The following is a 20240-nucleotide window of genomic DNA, read 5'->3' as shown; positions in this document are numbered from 1 at the left end:
CTCCCTCTCCCTCTTCCCCCCGCCCTCTCACCACCTGCTTGTCTGCAAGTGCTCTCTCGCTCACTCACTCTCTCCAAGATCCTTTCTGGTTTCACATTTTTGCTCCTTTTGGTGGTATGGCCAAGATCACAGGTGCAATGTCAGAATGCCACAGTGCGTCTTCACAGGAAAGCTGTGACCTAACTAAGCTATTCTTTTTCTTTTTCTTTTTTTTTTTTAAGATTTTATTTATTTATTTGACAGATCACAAGTAGGCAGAGAGGCAGGCAGAGAGGGGGGCGGTAAGCAGGCTCCCCGCTGAGCCGAGAGCCCGATGTGGGGCTTAATCCCAGGACCCTGAGATCATGACCTGAGCCGAAGGCAGAGACTTAACCCATTGAGCCACCCAGGCACACCTTAATTTTTTTTTTTTTTTTTTTTAAGATTTTATTTGTGTGGGGGCGCCTGGGTAGCTCAGTGGGTTAAAGCCTCTGCCTTCAGCTCAGGTCATGATCCCAGGTTCCTGGGATCGAGCCCCACATCAGGTTCTCTGCTCGGCAGGGAGCCTGCTTCCTCCTCTCTCTCTCTGCCTGCCTCTCTGCCTACTTGTGATCTCTGTCTGTCAAATAAATAAATAAAATCTTTAAAAAAAAAAAAAAAAAGGATTTTATTTGTGTGAGAGAGATCAGAGAGCCCAATGTGGGACTTGATCCCAGGACCCTGGGATCATGACCTGAGCTGAAGGCAGACACTTAACCAACTGAGCCACCCAGAGGCCCCCCCCCCTTTTTTTTTTTAAGATTTCATTTATTTATTTGAGGGGGAGTGGCAGAGGGAGAGGGAGAAGCAGGCTCCCTGCGGAGCAGGAAGCCCAATGCAGGACTCGATCCCAGGACCCTGGGATCATGACTTGAGCTTACCTGACTGAGCCACCTAGGCGCCCCCAACTAAGCTACTCTTAATCTTGTCGAGCCCCGTCAGTGTGCTCTCGCTCTGTGCAGACTCAAACTGGTCAAATAACAAAGCCTGTGGCCTTTTGCTGCTGGGTCAGAAGCAGCAGTTCTGGAGACAAAAACCTGTATTTTCTATATACATATATATATAGACCCTATTATGTTTCAGGATGACGTCTTCTTGGGGGCTCGGTACAGAACTGCATTTGGTCTATTTAAAGACATTGATTCTGAAACTTCTGGCAGCCAAGATTTCCTTCCCCAGCCTCTCAGAATCGATGATTCTACATCTGCCTTTTGGTTTTCAGCCACCTCTGTGATCTGGTTTCAGGTAATTGAGGGTTTTCTGAGCAAAGAAGTAAGTTACATCGTGTCTAGCCGCAGGGAGGCGAAGACAGAGAGCAGTGGGACAAGCCCCAGAGGCTGCCGCTGCCCCAGCCCCAGCGAGGTCAGAGGACAGACACCGTCCATGGCCCATCCAAAGGGCGGCCACACCAGGCCTTCACAGAAGCCTGCAGACTCGGTGAGAATCTCATTGGGTAGGAAAGGTGTGTTCTCTGAACAAAGGAAGTACACCTCGGTGAGCCCCTGTGGGCGGTCTCCAGCTTTAGTTTCATCTGGTTTAATTTAATCTCTCATTTGAATTCAGGGACTGAATCTAGCTCTGCATCCAAAAAGCTCACCAACTTGTTATCCCCACGCGGTCCCTTCTGTGATACATTTCACTTTTCATGGACTTCCGTGTCAGAGGTTCAGAAACAATAGGAAGGTCCTCTGTAAACCAGGGAGGACTTGTTGAAATTGACCCAGGTTGCTCTGCTGGGGGTGTGGAAACTCTCAAAGAGTGGTCTTAGAACATGGGGGATGCTTTGACCTTGGGTCCATTCAGGACATCCTTCTCCACCGGGGTCCAAGCTGTGGCTACCTGTGGGTGACCCAGAATTGTAGGTGGCTTTGCCTTTACTCCAGAAAGTTCTTTAGGCTCTCGTTCTGCTGCTCCTCAGCTGTCACTGCTCCCAGCTTTCCGAGAGCCAGGTCCCCAGGACCACCCCCCCCCCCCCCGCCCCTGGCACCTGTGGGGCACATCTGTGCATAGGTGGGCTGTGGGGTCTGGCTCACGGCTCTTCTTTTCCTGTCAGGTGCCTCTGAGCCGAGGGAAGGAGCTGCTGCAGAAGGCCATCAGAAACCAGGTGAGAGGCATACCTGGGTGGCTCAGTCGTTAAGAAACCAGGTGAGCCGAGGAAGGCGGGCTGAAGGTGCACGGGGAAGGACGTAGCCTTTCTCCTGAGGGCTTTCCAGAATACTGCCATGAAATGCACAGCTGTGAGACGGAGCGTCCTTATTTCCTTCTTACAGATGAGCAGGTAGAGCTCAGAGAAGTAAAACGGTTTGTCCAGAGTCACCCAGGGTGGTGGTAGAGCCTGGGTCTTGACTCCCCCATCCTTCCATCTCCGGAGCTAGCAAGAGCGCCCCGGAGGGACGCTGGGGGACGTGTCTGCGCTGCACATAAGCCAGGCTGCACATCTCTTAAAAGTAGCTGTTTATCCCTTTTGCGAGATCTAGAACCATTGAAGTGAAGTCGTGGGAGGAGGAGCCAGGGTGCTCTTGTGAGGAAGTGGTGTCGAGGAGGGTGCGTGGCTGTGGCCAAGGGAGGAGGTGGGCTGTGCTTGGGCGGCGGGGTGGGGACAGCCTGAGGCAGACGCAGCTTCCTGCTTAATGGTGGCGGCTGGCACTGCTGTTTGTTGGGTCCCCGCTGGGTGCCAAGAGCTTGGCTCACAGAGGCCCTCCTGGCAGACAGACAGCTCTCTGAGAACCCTCCATTCCTTCCTGATCACCAGTGGCGAGGACCGGCCCGTGTGGGGAACAGGGTCTTTGGGAGGCCTGGGGGAGACTCTCCCACACCCTCTCTTCATGGGGCCACCCGGATCCAGTTAGGCCTTGGGGAGTCCCTTGCTCCTGCCTGACCACGTCGTCTTTCCAGGAGAGCGGCAGCGGAGGAGGCGGCAGGAGCAGCAGCAGTCTCCTGACCAATGCCCGCTCCTGGGGAGTGAGGATCCTGCACGTGGACGGTACCGTTTCTGCACAGGGCTTCCGCGGAGGGGACTTGGTGACTGGCTGACGGCATCTGCTCTTAGAGGGCTGTCCGCCAGTGGAAGCTAGCAAAAAGCCAGATGGACTCACTCACTGTCTTGACGCACAGAGATGGGGGGCGCGGACCAGCCAGAGTGAGAGCAGGGCGCGGGTGCTGGAAGGCGCCGCTTTGTTTAGCTGCACTGCGCCCCCTCCAGCTGGTGTCATGATCCTACTCCACAGATCCAGAAATCCGGGGCGCCCGGGGGCTACGTAAGCTAAGTGTCTGCCTTCAGCTCTGGTCATGATCCCAGGGTCCTGAGATCGAGCCCTGCATCGGGCTCCCAGCTCAGTGGAGAGCCTGCTTCCCCCTCTCCACCTGCCTGCTCCCTCTCCTGCTGCTCTCGCGCACTCTGTCTGTCACATAAATAAATGACATCCTTAAAAACAACAACAACAAAAAATACGGAAATCCTCCTATTCTCCATAACCACTGACCACGCATTACTCTGAGCTAGGTATCAGCTCAGTTGATCCCCATTGCAATCTTTGGCCCATTGTACAGATAAAGAAATTGAGCCTTAACAGATATTAGATAAATTGTCCATAATGTCATCACAAGTGAGGAGTGTAGCCCACATTCCAACCTAGTTCGACCCAATTAAATTTCATGTTCTTTCAGGGCACCTGGCTGGCTCGGTCGGTGGAGCATGCAACTCTTGATCTCAGGGTTATGAGTTCGAGCCCCACACTGGGTGCAGAGATTGCTTAAAAATAAAATCTTCCCCCCCCCCCCCCAGATTTTATGTATTTATTTGCCAGAGAAAGAGAAAGACAGAGAGCACAAGCAGGGAGAGCAGCAGGCAGAGGGAGAAATCGGCTCCTGGCAGAGCAAGGAGCCTGACATGGGACTCGATCCTAGGACCCCAGGATGGTGACCTGAGCCGAAGGTCACCTACTGAGCCACCCAGGCGTCCCTAAAAATAAAATCTATTTTTTATTTTTTTTTTAATTTTATTTTATAAAAGATTTTATTTATTTGAGAGAGAGAAAGAACACAAGTGGGGAGAGAGGCAGAGGAAGGGGGACAGACTCCCCAGTGCGTGGAGCCTGATGCAGGGCTCGATCCCAGGACCCAGACAGAAATCATGACCAAAGCTGAAGGCAGATGCCTAACTGACTGAGCCACCCAGGTGCTCCAAATCTTTTTTATTTTTATTTTTATTATTTTTTAAGATTTTATTTTAGGGAAAAAAAGGTTTTATTCTAGGGGTGCCTGGGTAGCTCTGTCATTTAAGCGTCTTCTTTCAGCTCAGATCACCATCCCAGGGACTTGGGATCGAGCCCTGCATGGGGCTCCCTGCTCAGTGGGGAGCCTACTTCTCCATCTCCCTCTGCCTCTCTCTGCTTGTGCTCTTTCTTGCTCTCAAATAAGTAAATAAAATCTTTAGAAAAATAAAATAAAAAATAATAAAAGATTTTATTTAAAGTAATCTCTGCACCCAACATGGGCCTTGAACTCACAACCCCAAGATCAGGAGTCACATGCTCCACTGACCAACCCAGCCAGGTGCCCCAAAAATAAAATCTTTAAAAAAAATTTTTTTTTTAATGTTCTTTCTTTTGTGTAGGGTTGCCTCACACTGTAACCGGCGATTTGCAGGTTGTCATAAATTTACGTTAGAACAGCCGTCCTGAATCAGCCAGCAGTGACTAGCCCACGTACCCAGCTCTGCTCTGAGTCTAGGGTTTTCTAATAACACTGTAGGAGGCTGATCCAGATCTAGCCAGAGGCCTGCCAGGGCATTCGAGAATTGTGCTCAGGAAGGTACCAGTCTGGGATGTGGGGGGGCTCTTTTGTTACTGGAAAATCAGCCAATACTGACATGATCTAACTTCCTGCCTTCCTGTGTGTTAGAGAAGTTCCTGCTGGGTCTTCCATCTAAGGCTGCATCTGAGTAACGCACGTGGGTGGTATCCCCCCACCACCCATCTCGGGCACAGCTCTTCAGTGGTACTGTAAAGCCCTCGTGAGCCGTAAGGCCGCTCCTCTTCAAGAGTGGTACCCAGTGCGGCAAAATAGCCTGAACCCAGCTTGGGTACTTTCCCAAGGAGAGAGGACCCAGCCCTTTCTTTTATTGTCAGCAGGTGCAGAGGTGACACATAGCCAGAAGGTGGCAGGCAAGGCTGGTGTGATCCAGGGGGCCAGGCCGGTGAGAAGCTGAGCCCCCAGCCCCAAGAAGGGGCTGTGCTGGGGAGAGAGGGGTGGGAGCCTTTGGCCACAGCCCTCTGTTTCCTCCACAGAAATGCTGATGCACGTGCAGCAGCTGTCTCTTGATGCTCTGTGTGTGAAGAAACAAGGGCCAAAGAAGAAGCCAGAGGTAGGTTGTCCTGCCGAACTGAAGGGAAATGGATGGCCTGCAGCAGTGAAGTCGGTGACAGCTTTGGTAAATCCCTGACCCACGTGAGCCCTGTGTTCTTGGCCATTTCAGAAAAAGGAGGAAGAGCGCAGCCTCCATCGTCAGCATGGCCCTGGTGTCCACAGCCTCTCGTTGCCCTGTCCTCTCCTCCCCGTGCTACCTGCAGATCTCCCATGGTCCACTGAGGCATGCACCGTGGCCTGGGCTGTGGCCTGGGCTGTGGACTGCCCGTGGCTAGTCGTGGCCTAGATAAAACAGAAGTGCTCAGGGCCTGCTGGCTAGGCTGCCGTTCTGGGGCCGCTCTTGGCCCAGGAATGAGCCTGCAGATTGCATGGGTGGGGGCGGGGGATGCTGCGGTTTGAAAGAGCTGTCACCTTCCAAATTCCTATTTGGCTTTTCCTTCCTCTGCTAGAGTTAGAACTGTGTGTACCCTACATCAAGAGAGCCCAGGCTGATTTTTAAAGCCACGGTGTCTTCATCCAGCCTGAATCTGAGGAAGGATTAAGCCTTCCAGATACCACCCAGGGCCTGGCGCCCAGGAGCAGGACCAGCAGTGGTAGCGAACCCCTCCGTAGCAGAGGGAGCCCTCCGCCCCAGCGCCCCTTGCTCCACACCCTCTGGTCTGGGAGTCTTCGGGGTTCTGCTGCTTCTGTGAAATAGATCTGCATTGTTCACCATTCAGAGGGTTGTACGAGGAAAGTCTTTGTCCACTGCGACTTCTCTTCCCCCCCATTGCTAGGCTCCCTCTCCAAGATAAGCAGTGTGAATAGTTTCCCAGGTATCCTCCCAGGATCCATGCTTATGTGAGCAGATAAGTCAAAAGTTCCTCTCTTTTTTGCAAACGCATGGTATTTTTACTTTGCCTTACTCACTTAATAATCTATTGTTTTTAAGATTTTATTTATTTGACAGAGATCACAAGTAGGCAGAGAGGCAGACAGAGACAGAAGAAGGGAAGCAGGCTCCCTGCCAAGCAGAGAGCCCGACATGGGACTCAATCCCAGGACCCTGGGATCACGACCCGAGCGGAAGGCAGAGGCTTTAACCCACTGAGCCACCAGGCACCCCTAATAATCTATTTTGTAGATACTTAGGGGTCTTTCAGAGTAAGTTCTGGGTGCAGTTGGCTGATACACAAGGAGATAGGGAAAGCTTCTTTGGGTCATGGTTGCCCTGGAGTTGTTGCCTGGAGAAGAATCCAGAACCTCTGTGGGCCCAGAGGTACAGACAGTCCTGGACGCATTAGATCTCTGCCAACCCCCTCCCTGATTTCTTATTTTTTTTCCATTTAATTTGTAATAGTATAGTAGCTTTGTTTGACCTTGACCTAAACATGGGTTTGTTTTGTTTTTCTTTTAAAGATCTTATTTATTTATTTGAGAGAGAGAGCGCACAAGCAGGGGGAGCAGCAGAGGGAGAAGGAGAAGCAGGCTCCCTGCTGAGCAGGGGTCTGATGAGGGGCTTGATCCCAGGACCCCAGGATCATGACCTCATGACCTGAGCTGGAGGCAGACGTTTAACCAACTGAGCCACTCAGGCGTCCCAGACCCGAACATTGGTTTTGACCCACAGGGTCCAAATACACAGCACGGGGCACAGGAAAGCAAGAGGTGTGTAAGCTGACCTGGAACGGCAGCAGGGCCTGGGAGATGCGAGCTGCCATGTCTGGGCACCTGCCCTGCGTCAGATCTACTGCCTCCTCCCTTTGCATTTGTCTGTACTTCGTGGCCAAGTTGGCGAGGCAGGGGGTTGTCGCTTGCACCCCGGGCGGCACAGCACTGGCCTGCGCCCGGGCCCGGGGGCTCTGCATCTCTTGCCCTTCCTGGTGTCCTGCGTTCCCTCTACAAAATCAGCTGCCACTGGGATGCACTCACAGGGCTCGCCCCCCATCATGTCCCCGGGGAGCCAGAGGGAGCCATTGTGTCGGCTCTGCCCTCGCTTAGGGCCCAGCTGACAGCAGGAAGCAAAGTGGGGCAGACAGACTCACAGCGACTCGCCTCACCAGGCCCGCTTCCTCGACCCTCCAGCTCCCTCGCATCCTTAACCTATTTTCCTTTCCATTTAGGGAGCGTGTCCAGCAGAGTCAAGAACGCGGAAAGGTCAGTGTGGTAGCTTTCCTCATCTAACTGCAGTCCCTCCCTCCTAAACGCTTCCCTACGGCTCCCTCTGTGGCAGCATCTGCTCGCTTTTCTGCGGCAGGAAGCGAGCGAGTCCAGGTTGTGTTGTCCTGTCGTGTTTGCAGGGCCTGCGCTTTGGAGGCGAGAGGGCGGGAGAAGGGTATCCGGGAGCAAGCCCAGAGCCCAGAGCCGCGTGGCCGGAGCGTCTCCTTAGCACCAGGACCCCGTGCGGCCGAGGCCGGATCCCGGCCCTGCCTGAAGTTCGCCTTCCTCTTCCCTCTGATTCAGGAGCAGTTTGGGGTGGGCAGTGTGACAGCTGCCTACCACTCTCCCAAATGCCACACTCCCCGAAACTGACAAACAGGCAGATTGACAGCCCGGCTCCCGGCCCCTCTTGGACCGCAGGAGAGTTTCTCCCCCTAGATGTTTCTCTCGGAGCTGCTCTTTAAGTGGCATTTATTCGTGCACAAGTAGGAGCTAAGAAAAGTCACTTGGCACCTCTCATGTTCAAAATTCAAGGAAATCTGTGGGGGAATTGATTTTAATCACTGTCTCAGTTAATTAGAAAGACAAGAAATCGCCCCCAAAAGTAATTAATGAGAGCTGCTGCCTTGTGAGGAGCAAGGCTGCTTTTGGCTCGGGCACTGGTGGAGCCCGGAGCGGGTCTGAGGTGGGAGGCGCTGGCCTCCCAAGGAGGGGGAAGGTCTGGGGGTTTCTGGGGCTGCCTGTGCTCCCAGCCTGCCCAGCTGCCCTTCTCACAGGGCCTCTGGGGGAAGAAGAAGGGGTTCTTTTTTTTTTTTTTTAAGATTTTATTTATTTATTTGACAGAGAGATATCACAAGCAGGCAGAGAGGCAGACAGAGAGAGAGGAGGAAGCAGGCTCCCTGCTGAGCAGAGAGCCAGATGCGGGGCTCGATCCCAGGACCCTGAGATCATGACCTGAGCCGAAGGCAGCGGCTTAACCCACTGAGCCACCCAGGCGCCCCGAAGAAGGGGTTCTTAATACCTAAGAGATTTTGTAAACTCTGCGAATACCTAGCTCACAGAGGAATCTCTTGATTAACTGAGCAAATTCGTCTTCCCAGCCGCCCCTTGCCCTGTTGATCCAGGATCCAGATTTCACCTTTGATTTTTTTTTTTTTTTTTAACTGCCCTCCTGCTTTGATCCCTAAACACTTTTTGGCTCTCTTCCTCCCGCTTTTCCCGCAAAAAACCCTGGAGTATCCCACCTGGGAGTGTTCTCAGGCCCCTCGGGATTCTGAGGCAGCAGGAAGACAGGTTGGGAAGGACCCGAGGCTTTTAGCGGAAACGAGCCGAGGCTGCCAGGTTTCTAACCCTGACGGCCTCCAGCATCCCCACACGGCAGGGTCCCCTGTCCTGCTTCAGGGTGGGCGGCCCCCTGCAGCCTCTCCCCACTAGGGGACCTCTTCTCTTTCACCTCAGGTAGAGACCAGAAGAGACGGGGGTGTTGGCTGACCCCAGTCGAATGGAAGGGCACACCTCGGGGTGGCGTGGGCCCCGGTTCTACATGACTCTTAGACCTTGGCACAGCCTCACCTGTAGGCACATTTCCCGTGCGGGCCCTGCCCCAGAGCCGACAGATGGCTCATGTGTGTGCGTTTCCTTTCCAGTGGCCAAGCTGAAGGCACCGTTCCTCAAAATCGAAGATGAGAGCAGGTGAGTTGTGGGGAGCCCCCCTCCCCTCAGCCTCACCAGGCCCACACGGAGGACAGGTCCTCAGGGGCCTTAAGCTGATGTGAGGGTCCTGGAGCCCCTCAGCCCTCCACCTTCGTCTTCCCCAGAAGCCGCTCTCTCCCCCTGTCATGGAGAAGTCTCCCACAGACCAGGAGGAGCCTCTGAAGGTGGCCCTTGCACAGTTGGCCCTCCTCTTGGTCATGAGTCAGAGGTTAGTGACCTGTGTGTGCATTACCTCTTTTGAATGTTCTGCTTTTAGGAGCGCTCATGTCCCGCCCAGGCTCATGGCTCCTCCTCTCCCCCCACCGCACCAGGGCGCACACTGACGCTCACTGCTGAACCCCTGCTGGCCCCCGGCAGTGCCGGTACCATCGCCTTGGCTGAAGCCAGGGTGCTTGGGCTGGTGTGGCGGTTCCCTTGTCAGACCATCTTGTACTGGAAGCCCTTCTGTTTGGCGATACAGAACCCTCTTCTGACATATAGTATCTCGTGAGGTCCTGGGAAGGACGGGCATGAGGAGAGCCCTTCCTTTTCCTAGTGGGGAAACTGAGGTCAGAGAAATTAAGGGACTTAATACAGCCATGTTGACAATGAAGCTCAGCCCAAGGCCAGAATCTGGGTGTCCTGCCCATCCTGACTGGTGTCCTCCGCACTCTGCCCTGTCTGTCCCCCAGTAGGGCCTCTTCTTTCTAGACAGCCGGGGCATATGGGGGTAATCTATGGGCTGTTAGTCGCCTTGGTTATCACTGACTCTTCAGTAAGTACCGGCTCAGAAACCTGCAAATCTATGATGACCTCAATAAAAAGTTGGCTTTGGGTTGTTTTGTTTGTATTTAAAGAAAAAGCCCGTGTGAAGCCAGCGGAGACTCCTGGGACCAGAGATTTCTGGGTCTTTTAGCCTCAGGCAGGGGAACTAAAAGGCCCAATGCCGGGAGCCTGGTGTGCCTGCCTGTCCTCCAGGCAGACCTGGGTTTCCCTCTTGGCTCCTGGGCACAGGAGAGAATTGGCTTTGGTGGCCCAACCATGAGTGGAGGGAACGCAGGAGGGTGATGAGGTGCTCTCTTCTCCAGTTCCAGTGGGATGGGGGCTGCACGGCCTCTACCCCAGCTCCTTCACTACCAGTTAAACACAAGTGGTCATGGCTCGTACACACCGCCAGTGCCCCAGTGTCGCACTGCACATGGCTGGCACACATCACTTACGGGGGTTACCATACACAGTTGGGGTGCCTCTAGCAGCGTAGGCGAGAGTGGAGACAAGGTGTCCTGTGCTTCTGTTGGCTTGCTCTCCCAAAGCCCAGTGACCTCACCACACTCAACTTTGCAGCCTTCTGGGCAGAAACAAAACCTTGAAGAGGAAGGAAGTGGGGAACTGGGGCTGTGAAGGGTACCTCCTTCTCTTGAAAGGCCCAAGAAGACTCCTGATTAATTTACCCCAAGACCACAGGACTCTCACTGTGCCTCCCCCCCACCCCCCAGAAATCCATGGCCCATACTGTCCCCTGGAGCACAGGCTATTGCAGCGTGTCTGTCCACTATAGCGGCAGGCTTTGCTCGGACCCACAGATCACTGTGCCTGGCTCTGGAAGTCTCTTGAATGTGAGCACCTTGAGGCAGAACCATTCAGTGTAGGTCTGACTCCCCGGAACTGTGCTGCTCCTTTCCATTCAGAATACCTCACCTCGGGTGGTACCGAGGAGCAGCCCAGAGCAAAGACTCCTCTTCCTGGAATAGGAAAGTCACTGATCTGGTTTAAACATTCCTCGATTTAGGTCTGCCAGGCCAGAGTCCTCAAAGGTGGAAAGTGGGAATTTGGATTAGGAGTCGGGAGACTTGGCTCATGGCCTGGTCTGGACCACTTAGTGGCTATGAGCCCTTGGGCAGGTCATGGAACATTTTAGGTTTCATTTCCTCTTCTATAAAATGGGCAAACACCACTTGTTCCCCTCTACTCAGACGAGGCAGGGAGGGTAAATGGGCTCGTTGAGTAGCCAGAGTGGGGGAAAAGCCACTTTGTCAGGACTGGGATTCTTCGGGGCGGGGGCGGGGCGGGGGTGGGCCAGGCCCTCTCTTCTCCTCTCTCTGTCCCCGACAGTATTCAAAATGGAAGTTCTCTGTGTTTCAGGAAGTTTCGTCCCTTCCACCATCAATTTAAGTCCTTTCCTGAAGTTTCTTTTCTGGGACCCAAAGATGCAAGTCCCTTTGAGGCCGCGACAACCCCGGGCAGCTCGCATCGCACCAGGTGGGTGTTGCTGGTCTGAGTGCCAAGGGCGAGCTGCGGGCCAGGCCCATCCCCACCGGGGAGCCCGCTGGTCCTGTTTGGGGAATGGCCATGTGTTCGCTCCAGAGGCAAAGTCTATTCTGGGAACTTCACCCAGAGAAGAGAGATACTAGGCATCTTCATCCGTTTTACTTGGTGTTCTCCATCCCTACGAGGAATTTGACTTGGGTCCAAAGGGCCATAGGCTGGTTTCTAAAACTCGCATCTACACTCCACCTTCATCAGAGTGCCCTTGGCTCCCATTAAAAATGCAGGTTCTCAGGCTCCACGTGCAGAACCACAGTCTCATGATGGAGCCTTCAGAACTGTGCTCTTGTGGGCAGCTGGGCGGCTCCCCGGGTGATCTCTGTGCACATCCGAGTTGGAGGCCTCTCAGGCCTGACGTCAGGAATAACTTGGGGGCAGGGAATCCGGGGACCTGCCGCATTGTGTGGCCCAGAGTGGCTTGTAGGCCTGTGGGTGTTCCTCCTCTGCAGATGGGTGAGAATTGGAAGCTTCCCTGAGCAGAGTGCAGAAGGGATGTGGCCTGGGAGATGGGCCATATGCCTCCTTGGACCCCCTTCTAACCGCTGTGTCACAGGGTTAGCTCACAGACCAGGGAACTAGGGCAGGCAGGCTCCCAGCATGCGAGTTCCCAGGGCAAGGGGGCCCTGTGGGTCCCCCCAGCAGACAGAGACCGTGAGCAAGCCGAGGTGACAGCCCGCTGCCCTGTGTACCTTTGCCACAAGGCGCAAGGGATACCCTTAGGCAGTGCTGGGCCTGGGACGGCTGCAGATGGCAGAGGAGCGGAGGTTGTAAAGGAAGGACGGTGAAGCATTGGTGTCTGCGTGGGAGAAGTATAGCAGGAGAGTGGCCCGGGGTGGGGAAGGGGGGAGGAAATCTGTGAGAGGAAAGGTTTAATTTTTTTCATTTAAAAATTATTATATTTTGGTTCCAAATTCAAGAGTTAACAGAGGGTGGTTTTGTTTTGTTTTTTAGATTTTATTTGTCAGCACAAGCAGGGGGAGCCCCAGGCAGAGGGAGAAGCAGGCTTCCCTCTGAGCAGGAAGCCCAATGCAGGTGACCCGAGCCAAAGGCAGACGCTCAACTGATCGAGCCACCCAGGTGTCCCAAGAATCACAAAAGGTTTAAAGTGAAAGGTCTGGGGTGCCTGGGTAGCTCAGTGGTTAAGTGTCTGCCTTCGGCTCAGGGTATGTTACCGGGGTCCTGGGATCGAGCCCCGCATCAGGCTCCCTGCTCAGCGGGAAGCCTGACTTCTCCCTCTCCCACTCCCCCTGCTGTGTTCCCTCTTTTGTCCTCTCTCTCTCTGTCAAATAAATAAGTAAATCTTTAAAAGTATAAATAAATAAAATAAAGTGAAAGTTCTGGGGGCACCTGGGTGGGTGGCTCAGATGGTTAAGCATCTGCCTTCGGTTCAGGTCATGATCCCAAGGGCCCGGGATCAAGCCCTGCATTGGGCTCCCTGCTCAGCAGGGAGCCTGCCTCTCCCTCTCCCTCTGCCTCTTCTGCTCATGTTCTCTCTCTATGTCTTGAAAAAATAAAATCTTTTTAAAAAACTAAAGTGAAAGGTCTCTATTCCACACCTACTCTCCCGTTTCTAGATTGTGGGTCTGTGTCCAGAGATAATTTGTGTGGGGCGCCTGGGTGGCTCCGTTGGTTAAGCAACTGCCATCGGCTCAGGTCATGATCCTGGAGTCCCAGGATCGAGTCCCACATCAGGCTCTTCTCCCGCCGACCTCTCTCCTTTCATGCTCTCTCTCTCATGCTCTCTCTCTCTCAAATAAATAAAATCTTTTAAAAAACGAACCAAAAAAACCATAATTTGTGTGGACAGAAGTACATTGTGTGTCCTTCACTCCTCTTCTGTAAAGAGTAGCATAACATTGGCTGGGCTAGATCTAGCCTTTTCCACTTAATGTATCCTAGATTAATTTCCCATTAGTCCCTAGAAAGCTTCCTCATTCCCTCTTAGGGCTTCAGGGTTTTCCATCAGACGGTCTCGCTGTACTTTCTGTAGCCCGTCTCTCCTTGATGGATGCTTAGATTATTTCCAGGCTTTTGCTGTTATAAATAATACTGCAATGAACAATCTCACTCAGCGTATATTTGCGGACCAAATTCCTAAAAGCGGAGGTGCTGGGTCAAAGGGTTCCTGCATTTATAATGTTGATAAACGCGGCCAACCGCTTCTCATGGGGGTGATGTCCATGTGCCCACATGCACCCCGGCCTGCACCCGGCTGCCCCCCACGCCCACCCCAGGCCTGCCGACCTCCGCCAGCCTGCTGGGTTAAAACCTGTGTCTTAGTATGATCTGCATCGTCATTTTTTTCTCATTACAGATGAGGTTAAGTACATTCGTATGATTTGAACATTTGAATCTCTTTCTGTGTGAACCTTCTTTTTGTCTGTCGTCAGTTTTTCTTTCTTTTCTAGTTGCTTTTCTTACTGATTTGTCAGGAGCCCTCCACATATTAGGGAAATGAGCCCTCTGTCTGTGTTATTAGTTATAAATACCCCCTCCCCTGTCCGTGATTTGTCTTTTGTTTGCATTTCCTGCCATGCATACATTTTTTTTAGATTGCATGTAGTTGAATTACCAGCTTTTTTCTGCTTTCTGAATTCTCCATCCTGCTCAGAAAGTCCTTGACGGGGACTATTTTGGACTTTGTTGAGTTTGCTCAGACAGCCAAGCAGCCGCTAAAAATACGGGCCTGAAATTAAGAAGAGGAGTCCGATTGGAGAAGGAGACGGGCAGGTCCTTCCTGGGTGAATGTGTCAGCTCTGCAGGGGACAAGCCGGCGGGGCAGGGGGCAGTCAGGGGAGTGGAGGGCAGGAACAGCACAGGCCCCTTGCTGCCACTGAAGCCTTGACCCTGTCATCACGTAGCGCAGAGGGATGAGGCTTCGGGGGTGAGCTCGAGCCACGTCTGTCCTGGGAGGCAATCCTGCCGCCGCCTGTCCTCACCTGTGCTTTGCCGTGTTGGGGCAGGGACAGGACGGGGTGCCCGCCGGGAGCACTCCCCCCTTCCTTGTTGCTTCTCCTGCCACCCCTGGACGAGAGGCCCGAGTGGGGGCAGGCCTGCCCATGCCTGCCGAACTGTTTTGGTCCACCCCCCTGAGGCCCCCAGCCGTGATCGCTTCCCCCCACCCTGCGCTTTCCCCAGAGAACCCAAGGACCACGAGCAGAACCCACAGTCAGCCGCCCGCACCCTGCCCAGGAGGAGGAAGGGCTTCTGTGAGTGCTGCCAGGAGGCCTTCGAGGAGCTCCACGCGGTGAGCCCTCCCTGCCCAGCAGCTTCCCTGGGTCTGCTCTGCAGCACCCTTCCCCCACTAGCCCCTGCCTCCACCCCGCTCGTCCAGCCCTGCTCGTCCCACCCTACTCCTGTCTAATGCCCTGTGCCCGTCTCACCCTGGGCAGCATCTCCAGAGCCCCCGGCACCAGGGCTTTGCCTTAGAAGCCCCCCCATACGCAGAAGTCGATCGGGTCATCGCCCAGCTGTGCCGCAGCTCTGCCGACGCCCCACCGTGGGCCGGCCTCCCCAGGTGAGCGCCCTGTGCCGGCTCTGCCCCTGTCCTCGATCCCCTGCTGCTGCCCACGATGGGGGGGTGGAGCCCTCAGCCTAGTGATATCGGGGACCGGGGACCAGGCTGCGGCGGTTTTCTCTTTTCCACCAGCTTCTGTCCTGGTTCTCTTGGGGATTAGTGGGGGTTGGGAACCCTCCATTTGTGGCTCTGGCCGATGAGGACTGGGCCCCCACTAGCACCGGTATGGCTGTGCCTGTGGGGGTGGGGAGTGCAGCTGAGCCTTTGCTGCTCCTGGCCTGTCCCTGGTGATGTGCCTGTGTGGCCTTCTTGAAGTATCGAGGGGGGCTCCTGGGTCCCTCCCAGATGGGTAAAGAGCCAGATCTCTTTGCCTTTCCAGAAGTTACCCCTAGCCCAAAAAGATTGTAGGGGGTTCTCTAGAATCCCAGCATCCTTGGAGCCCAGCTTCCCCCGCTGCCCACCAAGGAGCTGGGGCTTCCCCTCGCAGGCCAAGTCTTCAGCTCCCTGGGCTCCACTTGGAGAGCCAGGCCTTGTGCTGCATCTTCCAGCCACCAAAGGGCACAGCCTCCACTGCAAAGTTATTAAATGGAACAGCCTCTAACCTGTTCCTCTGGGCAGCACTGACCACAGGCCACAGAGCCAGGAGAGGCGCAGACAGCACTGGCCGTGCTGCAAGGGGAGCCCAAGAATGGGCCTTTCGTGGAGCCCCGAAGTGGGCCGCGCTCTAAAGCACACCAAACCCATGAGGGTAGCCCTGTGCGAGCCGCGCCCCGGCCTGACCCCAGCCCCCACCCAGGAGGATCCCAGCCTACCGCCTGCTCTGGAGTGGAGCCCCGAGGCCCACTGGACATGTCTGTGCCCACAGGCAGCCGGGCTCCCCAACTTCAGATGGTGATCCTCTGCGGCCCGAGACTCTGCTTCCCAGTCAGCCATCCTGTCCCCAGTCAACGTCTCCCAGGAGGAGAGAGGAAGACGAGCACCAGGCCCCGGGTACCCTAGAGCCAGATGGAACAGCAGGCAGCGTGAAGCCCCCTACTGAACCCCCTGCTGAAGCTGTGGGGGCTGGCAAGATGCCAGGACCAGTAGCCAGCTGCCAGGAGCTGGGGGGACCGATGGATGTCATTGCAGACCCCCCAGGGACACCAGGGTCCACGAGCCCTGGGCACCAGTGCCACCTGACAAGCTCTGGTTCTGCAGAATTCTCGCCCAGCCCGGACGTGGCCCCTGGTGGCCACAAGCGGAAGGTTCAGTTCCCCGGTGGCAATCCCGAAAAGAGGTCAGGGGTGTCCCAGCCACAGGCCTCATTCTTCGTCCTGAGAGCCAGCAGCCCTGGTGGCACCAGGACAAGCAGCAGCAGGCCTCTCCCCTCCCTTCCCCTTCCAGGCCACGAGCACAGGCCTTTGGCCTCCCTCCTCCCCTTGTGCCACCCACAGACCTGCCTCTCCCTCCCAGAGCCCTTCCCCTGGCAGGCCACAGAGAGGCCAGCAGAGTGCTGGGCCACACAGCCCCCTTGGCCTGGGGAGGATGGCCCCCGGGGATCTGAGGAGTCAGAGCGTGCAGCCCCCAGCCCTGTCTATGGCTGGCTAGCCTGCGCCCTGCTGCCCTGTGGCTCCAGGCCAGCTGTCCGCCCACCTGCACCCTGCGGCTGACATGCTGGCCCCAGGAGGACCTGTGAGAGCCAGTCTGCCTCTGTACCCCGCCCTCCACCAGGCCTCGGAGGAGCCGGCTCTGCCCGGTGGCTCCGCCCACCCCCCCAGCTCCCTGTCTCCCAGCACCGGCAGAGGACTGCTCCCCTAGTTCTCTGGGGCAGCAGCAGCCCCTGGCCCCAGGGCCCGAGCCACACAGAGCGCCTCAGGGCCTCACCGCAAGAGTCAGAAGAGCCCCATGGCCTGGCCTTTGATGTCCAAGTGAGCAGCTGTGGTCACAGCCAAGCTCTGTGGGTCACAGCCAAGCTCTGTGGGGTCAACAGAGCCAGTCCACCACTCGCCAGGTCTGTGGGTGGGGAGGACCAAGGAGTCTGGGCGGGGGGCTGCCCTCTGCCCCTCCCTCCAGCCATGTCCCTACCCGGACGGCAGTCATCCAAGCCTGCCGCCCACTCCAGGAAGCAGAGGCAGGGGTGGCGGAGGGAGGGACCACAAAGAGGCTGGAGCAGCAGGAGCCCTGGCCTGGCTTCCTGTCCCTCTGCAGGCACTTGCCTCGTGCAGCAAGTTTTGGTGTTCCCCACCCCCACCCCAGTTTCCCTTCCCAGGAGCATGTGGCTCTCCTGCTTTCCGAAATGCCTGTTTGTCCCCTCCCCCAGCCCCCCACGCGCGTGCACACAGATCCTCAGGAACATACGAAGCAGAGGAGGGGCGGCTGCAGCACCTCCAGATCTCCCTCGCCCCTGCGTTTGGGGGGAGCCCAACACTGAATGGACCTTCACCCTGAGCCCCGGGGACTGCCAAACCTCCCCACACATCCAGGGACCCTTCTGCTTTTCCATGGCTGCCCCCCCCCCATCCCATTTCTGCTATGCCAGGGTCAGCGGTTCACCTGCCAACTTCTGCATCACCCTTTCCCTCCCTCCCCAAGGACCTCCCCGGTCCTTTTCTTTCTTTCTTTCAGCCAAGCCATTAATCTGGAGACAGAGATGGGTTTGCTATCGATTCTCTGGCCACTTTTTTTTTTTTTTATTGCATTTCGCACTGTGGTTCTTCTCACCCTTCTCTGCCTCTGTGCGTTTGTTTCTTTAAATGTTGGAGCTACAAGAAGCCTGGTGCTATGCTGTGTCTCATTTTGGAGAAGGAAGGGGGGCCTAGCTGCGGGTGAGGACCTGAGTTGTTACTTTGGAAATAGAGCAACTGTGTGTACAACCCTCCTAGAGGTCATGTTTGGCCTTTTTATGCCATTCCTGTTAAATTCCATAATTAATCTTGGTTCAGGAACTGTAAATAAATTTGCTAATAACAAATAGCAAAGGGACAGGGCTAGAGAGCGGTGTGTTGGGCCCCGATGTGCCCTGCAGTGACCCCGAGCAGGGCTGCGGGCCCGGCAGACATGGACGGAGTAAGTGGCCGGCAGGATGGGAGCCCCCACGAGTGGGATAGCGTGTCAGCCACCACCCTCCCCCGCCTAGTGCCAGAGGGCTGTGGGGCGGAGGGGCTGCATCTGTCTCGTCTCTGGTCACTGACTTGGTTTGGCCTGCCAAGCGGTCGCCTCCAGAGGGCATTGCCACAGCGCACTGCCAAGGAAACTCCTTTGCCCTAATGAGCTTTCCTGCTAGGGGCCCTCTCTCTCTCGTCCCCTGTTGCTTCTCCCACAACACTGCCACTCTGGATGAGAAGTTTCCCCCCACCCCTTTCTCAGACCTCTGGGGTGTCCTCCTATGCTGCTCAAAGACCAATACACCCAGTGTCCTCACCCTCCTCGCCATCTACCTAGGACCTCACAGGCGGCTGGCCTTCCCCTCCCAACTCAACGGTTGTGACCTTGGATATCAGCTCTCAGCCAGGCCAAGGCCCAGGGCTGTCTCTCCTTATCCATGTCTCTGTTCCAGCCTCCAGGATATAAATTTAGAGGGGACCCTAGGAGACCTGAGCTCAGACAGAGAGGTGCTGGCCCATATGTTAGACCATAAGTGGCTCCTTGACCTGGGGACTATTCGAACCCCCTTCCACTCCTCTGCAGATGACCTTGACTCAGACCACACAGGCACTGCCTCCCCCTGCTCTCCATCCCCTTCCCACATCTGACTCTCGGAGAGGGAGCCATGTCCTCCCTGTCACCCTCCCTGCTTTCCAGTCCACCCTGGCGAGCCTTGTCAAATTCCTTCTCTGATTTGCCATCTCTTCCCTGTGCCCTAATACTCCAACCTGGAAGATACTCGCATTGATTCAGCAGACTGCCCCCTGTTCCCCAGCTGCTTCCTGTGGTCTGCAGCCACTGCCTCCACGTCTGCGCCGGCTCGCCCTTCCAAAGCCACGGAGGCTGCCTGAAGCGCTCCACTGGGCTTGCCCCTCCCAAGGTCACGGATAACCTGAGAATTATCAAAGTCAGCCACCTCCTCTCCTTTTCCACCTTGAAACCTGGCTCCCTGCTCCGTGTTCCCCACCACCACCAGCCTGGTCCTTCCCTCCCCCAGCCTCGGGCCTCTGTACCAGCCTCATTGAGCACAGGCCTAGATGTCTACCCTGAGTCCGCTCCTGGAGCCCTAACCCGCCCTCCCGCACCCCTGCTTCCCCAACCTGGGATCTTTGTCCTCAGCCCCATGTGTGCTCTGCTCTTCCCTTTTGCAGATGGGACCAGCATTGGTACCTCCACCCTTGGCTTCCTTCTGAATTCTACTCTCCCCCTGCGCTGTGGGGAAAGGCAGGGGATCTCGCCACACCGAGATCATTCTGACTTCGGCTCATACTGACTTCCGGCAAGTCCCTTGACTACTCTGGGCCTCAGTTTCTTCATGTTTCAGTGAGGGGCTTGGATGAGATGACTTCAAGGGTCCTTCTTTCCAATAATAAAATACCTGATGGCCAACGTGTCCCTCGTATCCCTCTGTCCTGCCACTACTACTACCTACTTACCTAGAAACCCGTTCCTCCAGCCAGGACTGCCTCCCCTTCCCACTGCGTCCCACTGTGTCCCACTGTGTCCCTCGCCTCTCCTGGCATTCTCTCCCTCTGTCCCTCAGCCTCTCCCATCAGACAGGTCCTCCTGGTCCCTCCCCCTGCTGCCCGGCCTCTCCTTACAGCCTCCCAGCCTCCTCCCTGCTCTCTGCCACCTCCTGGTCCCTTGTCTGGCCACCGTGGGCACTCCAGCGCTAAGGCCGCTCTCCGTCACCAACCTGGAACATCCCTCGATGACAGCAGGAACACCTTGCTCTTCGAGATCCAGGTTCCATATTCCCAAGAACCCCGCAGTGTGTGCCTGCAGGCTCCACGGGCCCAAGCTCCCATCTGGGGCCTGCCCATAACTGACCTTTGGCAAGGATCCTGGGACACTTTTCTTAGTCTGAAAAATTGAGGTAATGGTAGTTTCTGCCTCACTGGGAATTTGCAAGATTTAGATCTGTTTGTGAGGTTATAAACACGGTAACACACATAAACACTCAGCAAACTGTTCGTCTGTCCCCCCCCACCCCGGAACCCGCACCTGTGAGGCCTCTCCGAGCCCTCCAATAGGGCTTATTTTCACTAGTGTCCCACCT

At 55.5% G+C, this 20240-nt stretch overlaps 1 protein-coding gene across 4 annotated transcripts in view; it reads left to right on the top strand.

Moving 5' to 3' along the window:
• DBF4B (DBF4 zinc finger B) overlaps nucleotides 1-19580 on the top strand; it is a 48155-nt gene extending 28575 nt beyond the window's left edge. For all 4 annotated transcript variants that reach the window (XM_047706988.1, XM_047706985.1, XM_047706989.1 and 1 more), the window contains 10 exons: nucleotides 1264-1455; nucleotides 2072-2122; nucleotides 2914-3001; nucleotides 5307-5383; nucleotides 7488-7521; nucleotides 9171-9216; nucleotides 11359-11475; nucleotides 14680-14788; nucleotides 14934-15058; nucleotides 15924-19580. In XM_047706988.1, the coding sequence (XP_047562944.1) occupies nucleotides 1264-1455; nucleotides 2072-2122; nucleotides 2914-3001; nucleotides 5307-5383; nucleotides 7488-7521; nucleotides 9171-9216; nucleotides 11359-11475; nucleotides 14680-14788; nucleotides 14934-15058; nucleotides 15924-16707 (1623 nt within the window). In that variant the 3' untranslated portion in view covers nucleotides 16708-19580. The remainder of the gene's footprint in view (nucleotides 1-1263; nucleotides 1456-2071; nucleotides 2123-2913; nucleotides 3002-5306; nucleotides 5384-7487; nucleotides 7522-9170; nucleotides 9217-11358; nucleotides 11476-14679; nucleotides 14789-14933; nucleotides 15059-15923) is intronic.
• The last annotated feature ends 660 nt before the right edge of the window (nucleotides 19581-20240 follow it).

Source organism: Lutra lutra, chromosome 16 (genome assembly GCF_902655055.1).
Source record: "Lutra lutra chromosome 16, mLutLut1.2, whole genome shotgun sequence".
Classification (NCBI taxonomy): domain Eukaryota; kingdom Metazoa; phylum Chordata; class Mammalia; order Carnivora; family Mustelidae; genus Lutra; species Lutra lutra.
Note: the sequence above shows the minus strand (reverse complement) of the source record. Positions and strands in the feature narration are given on the sequence as shown.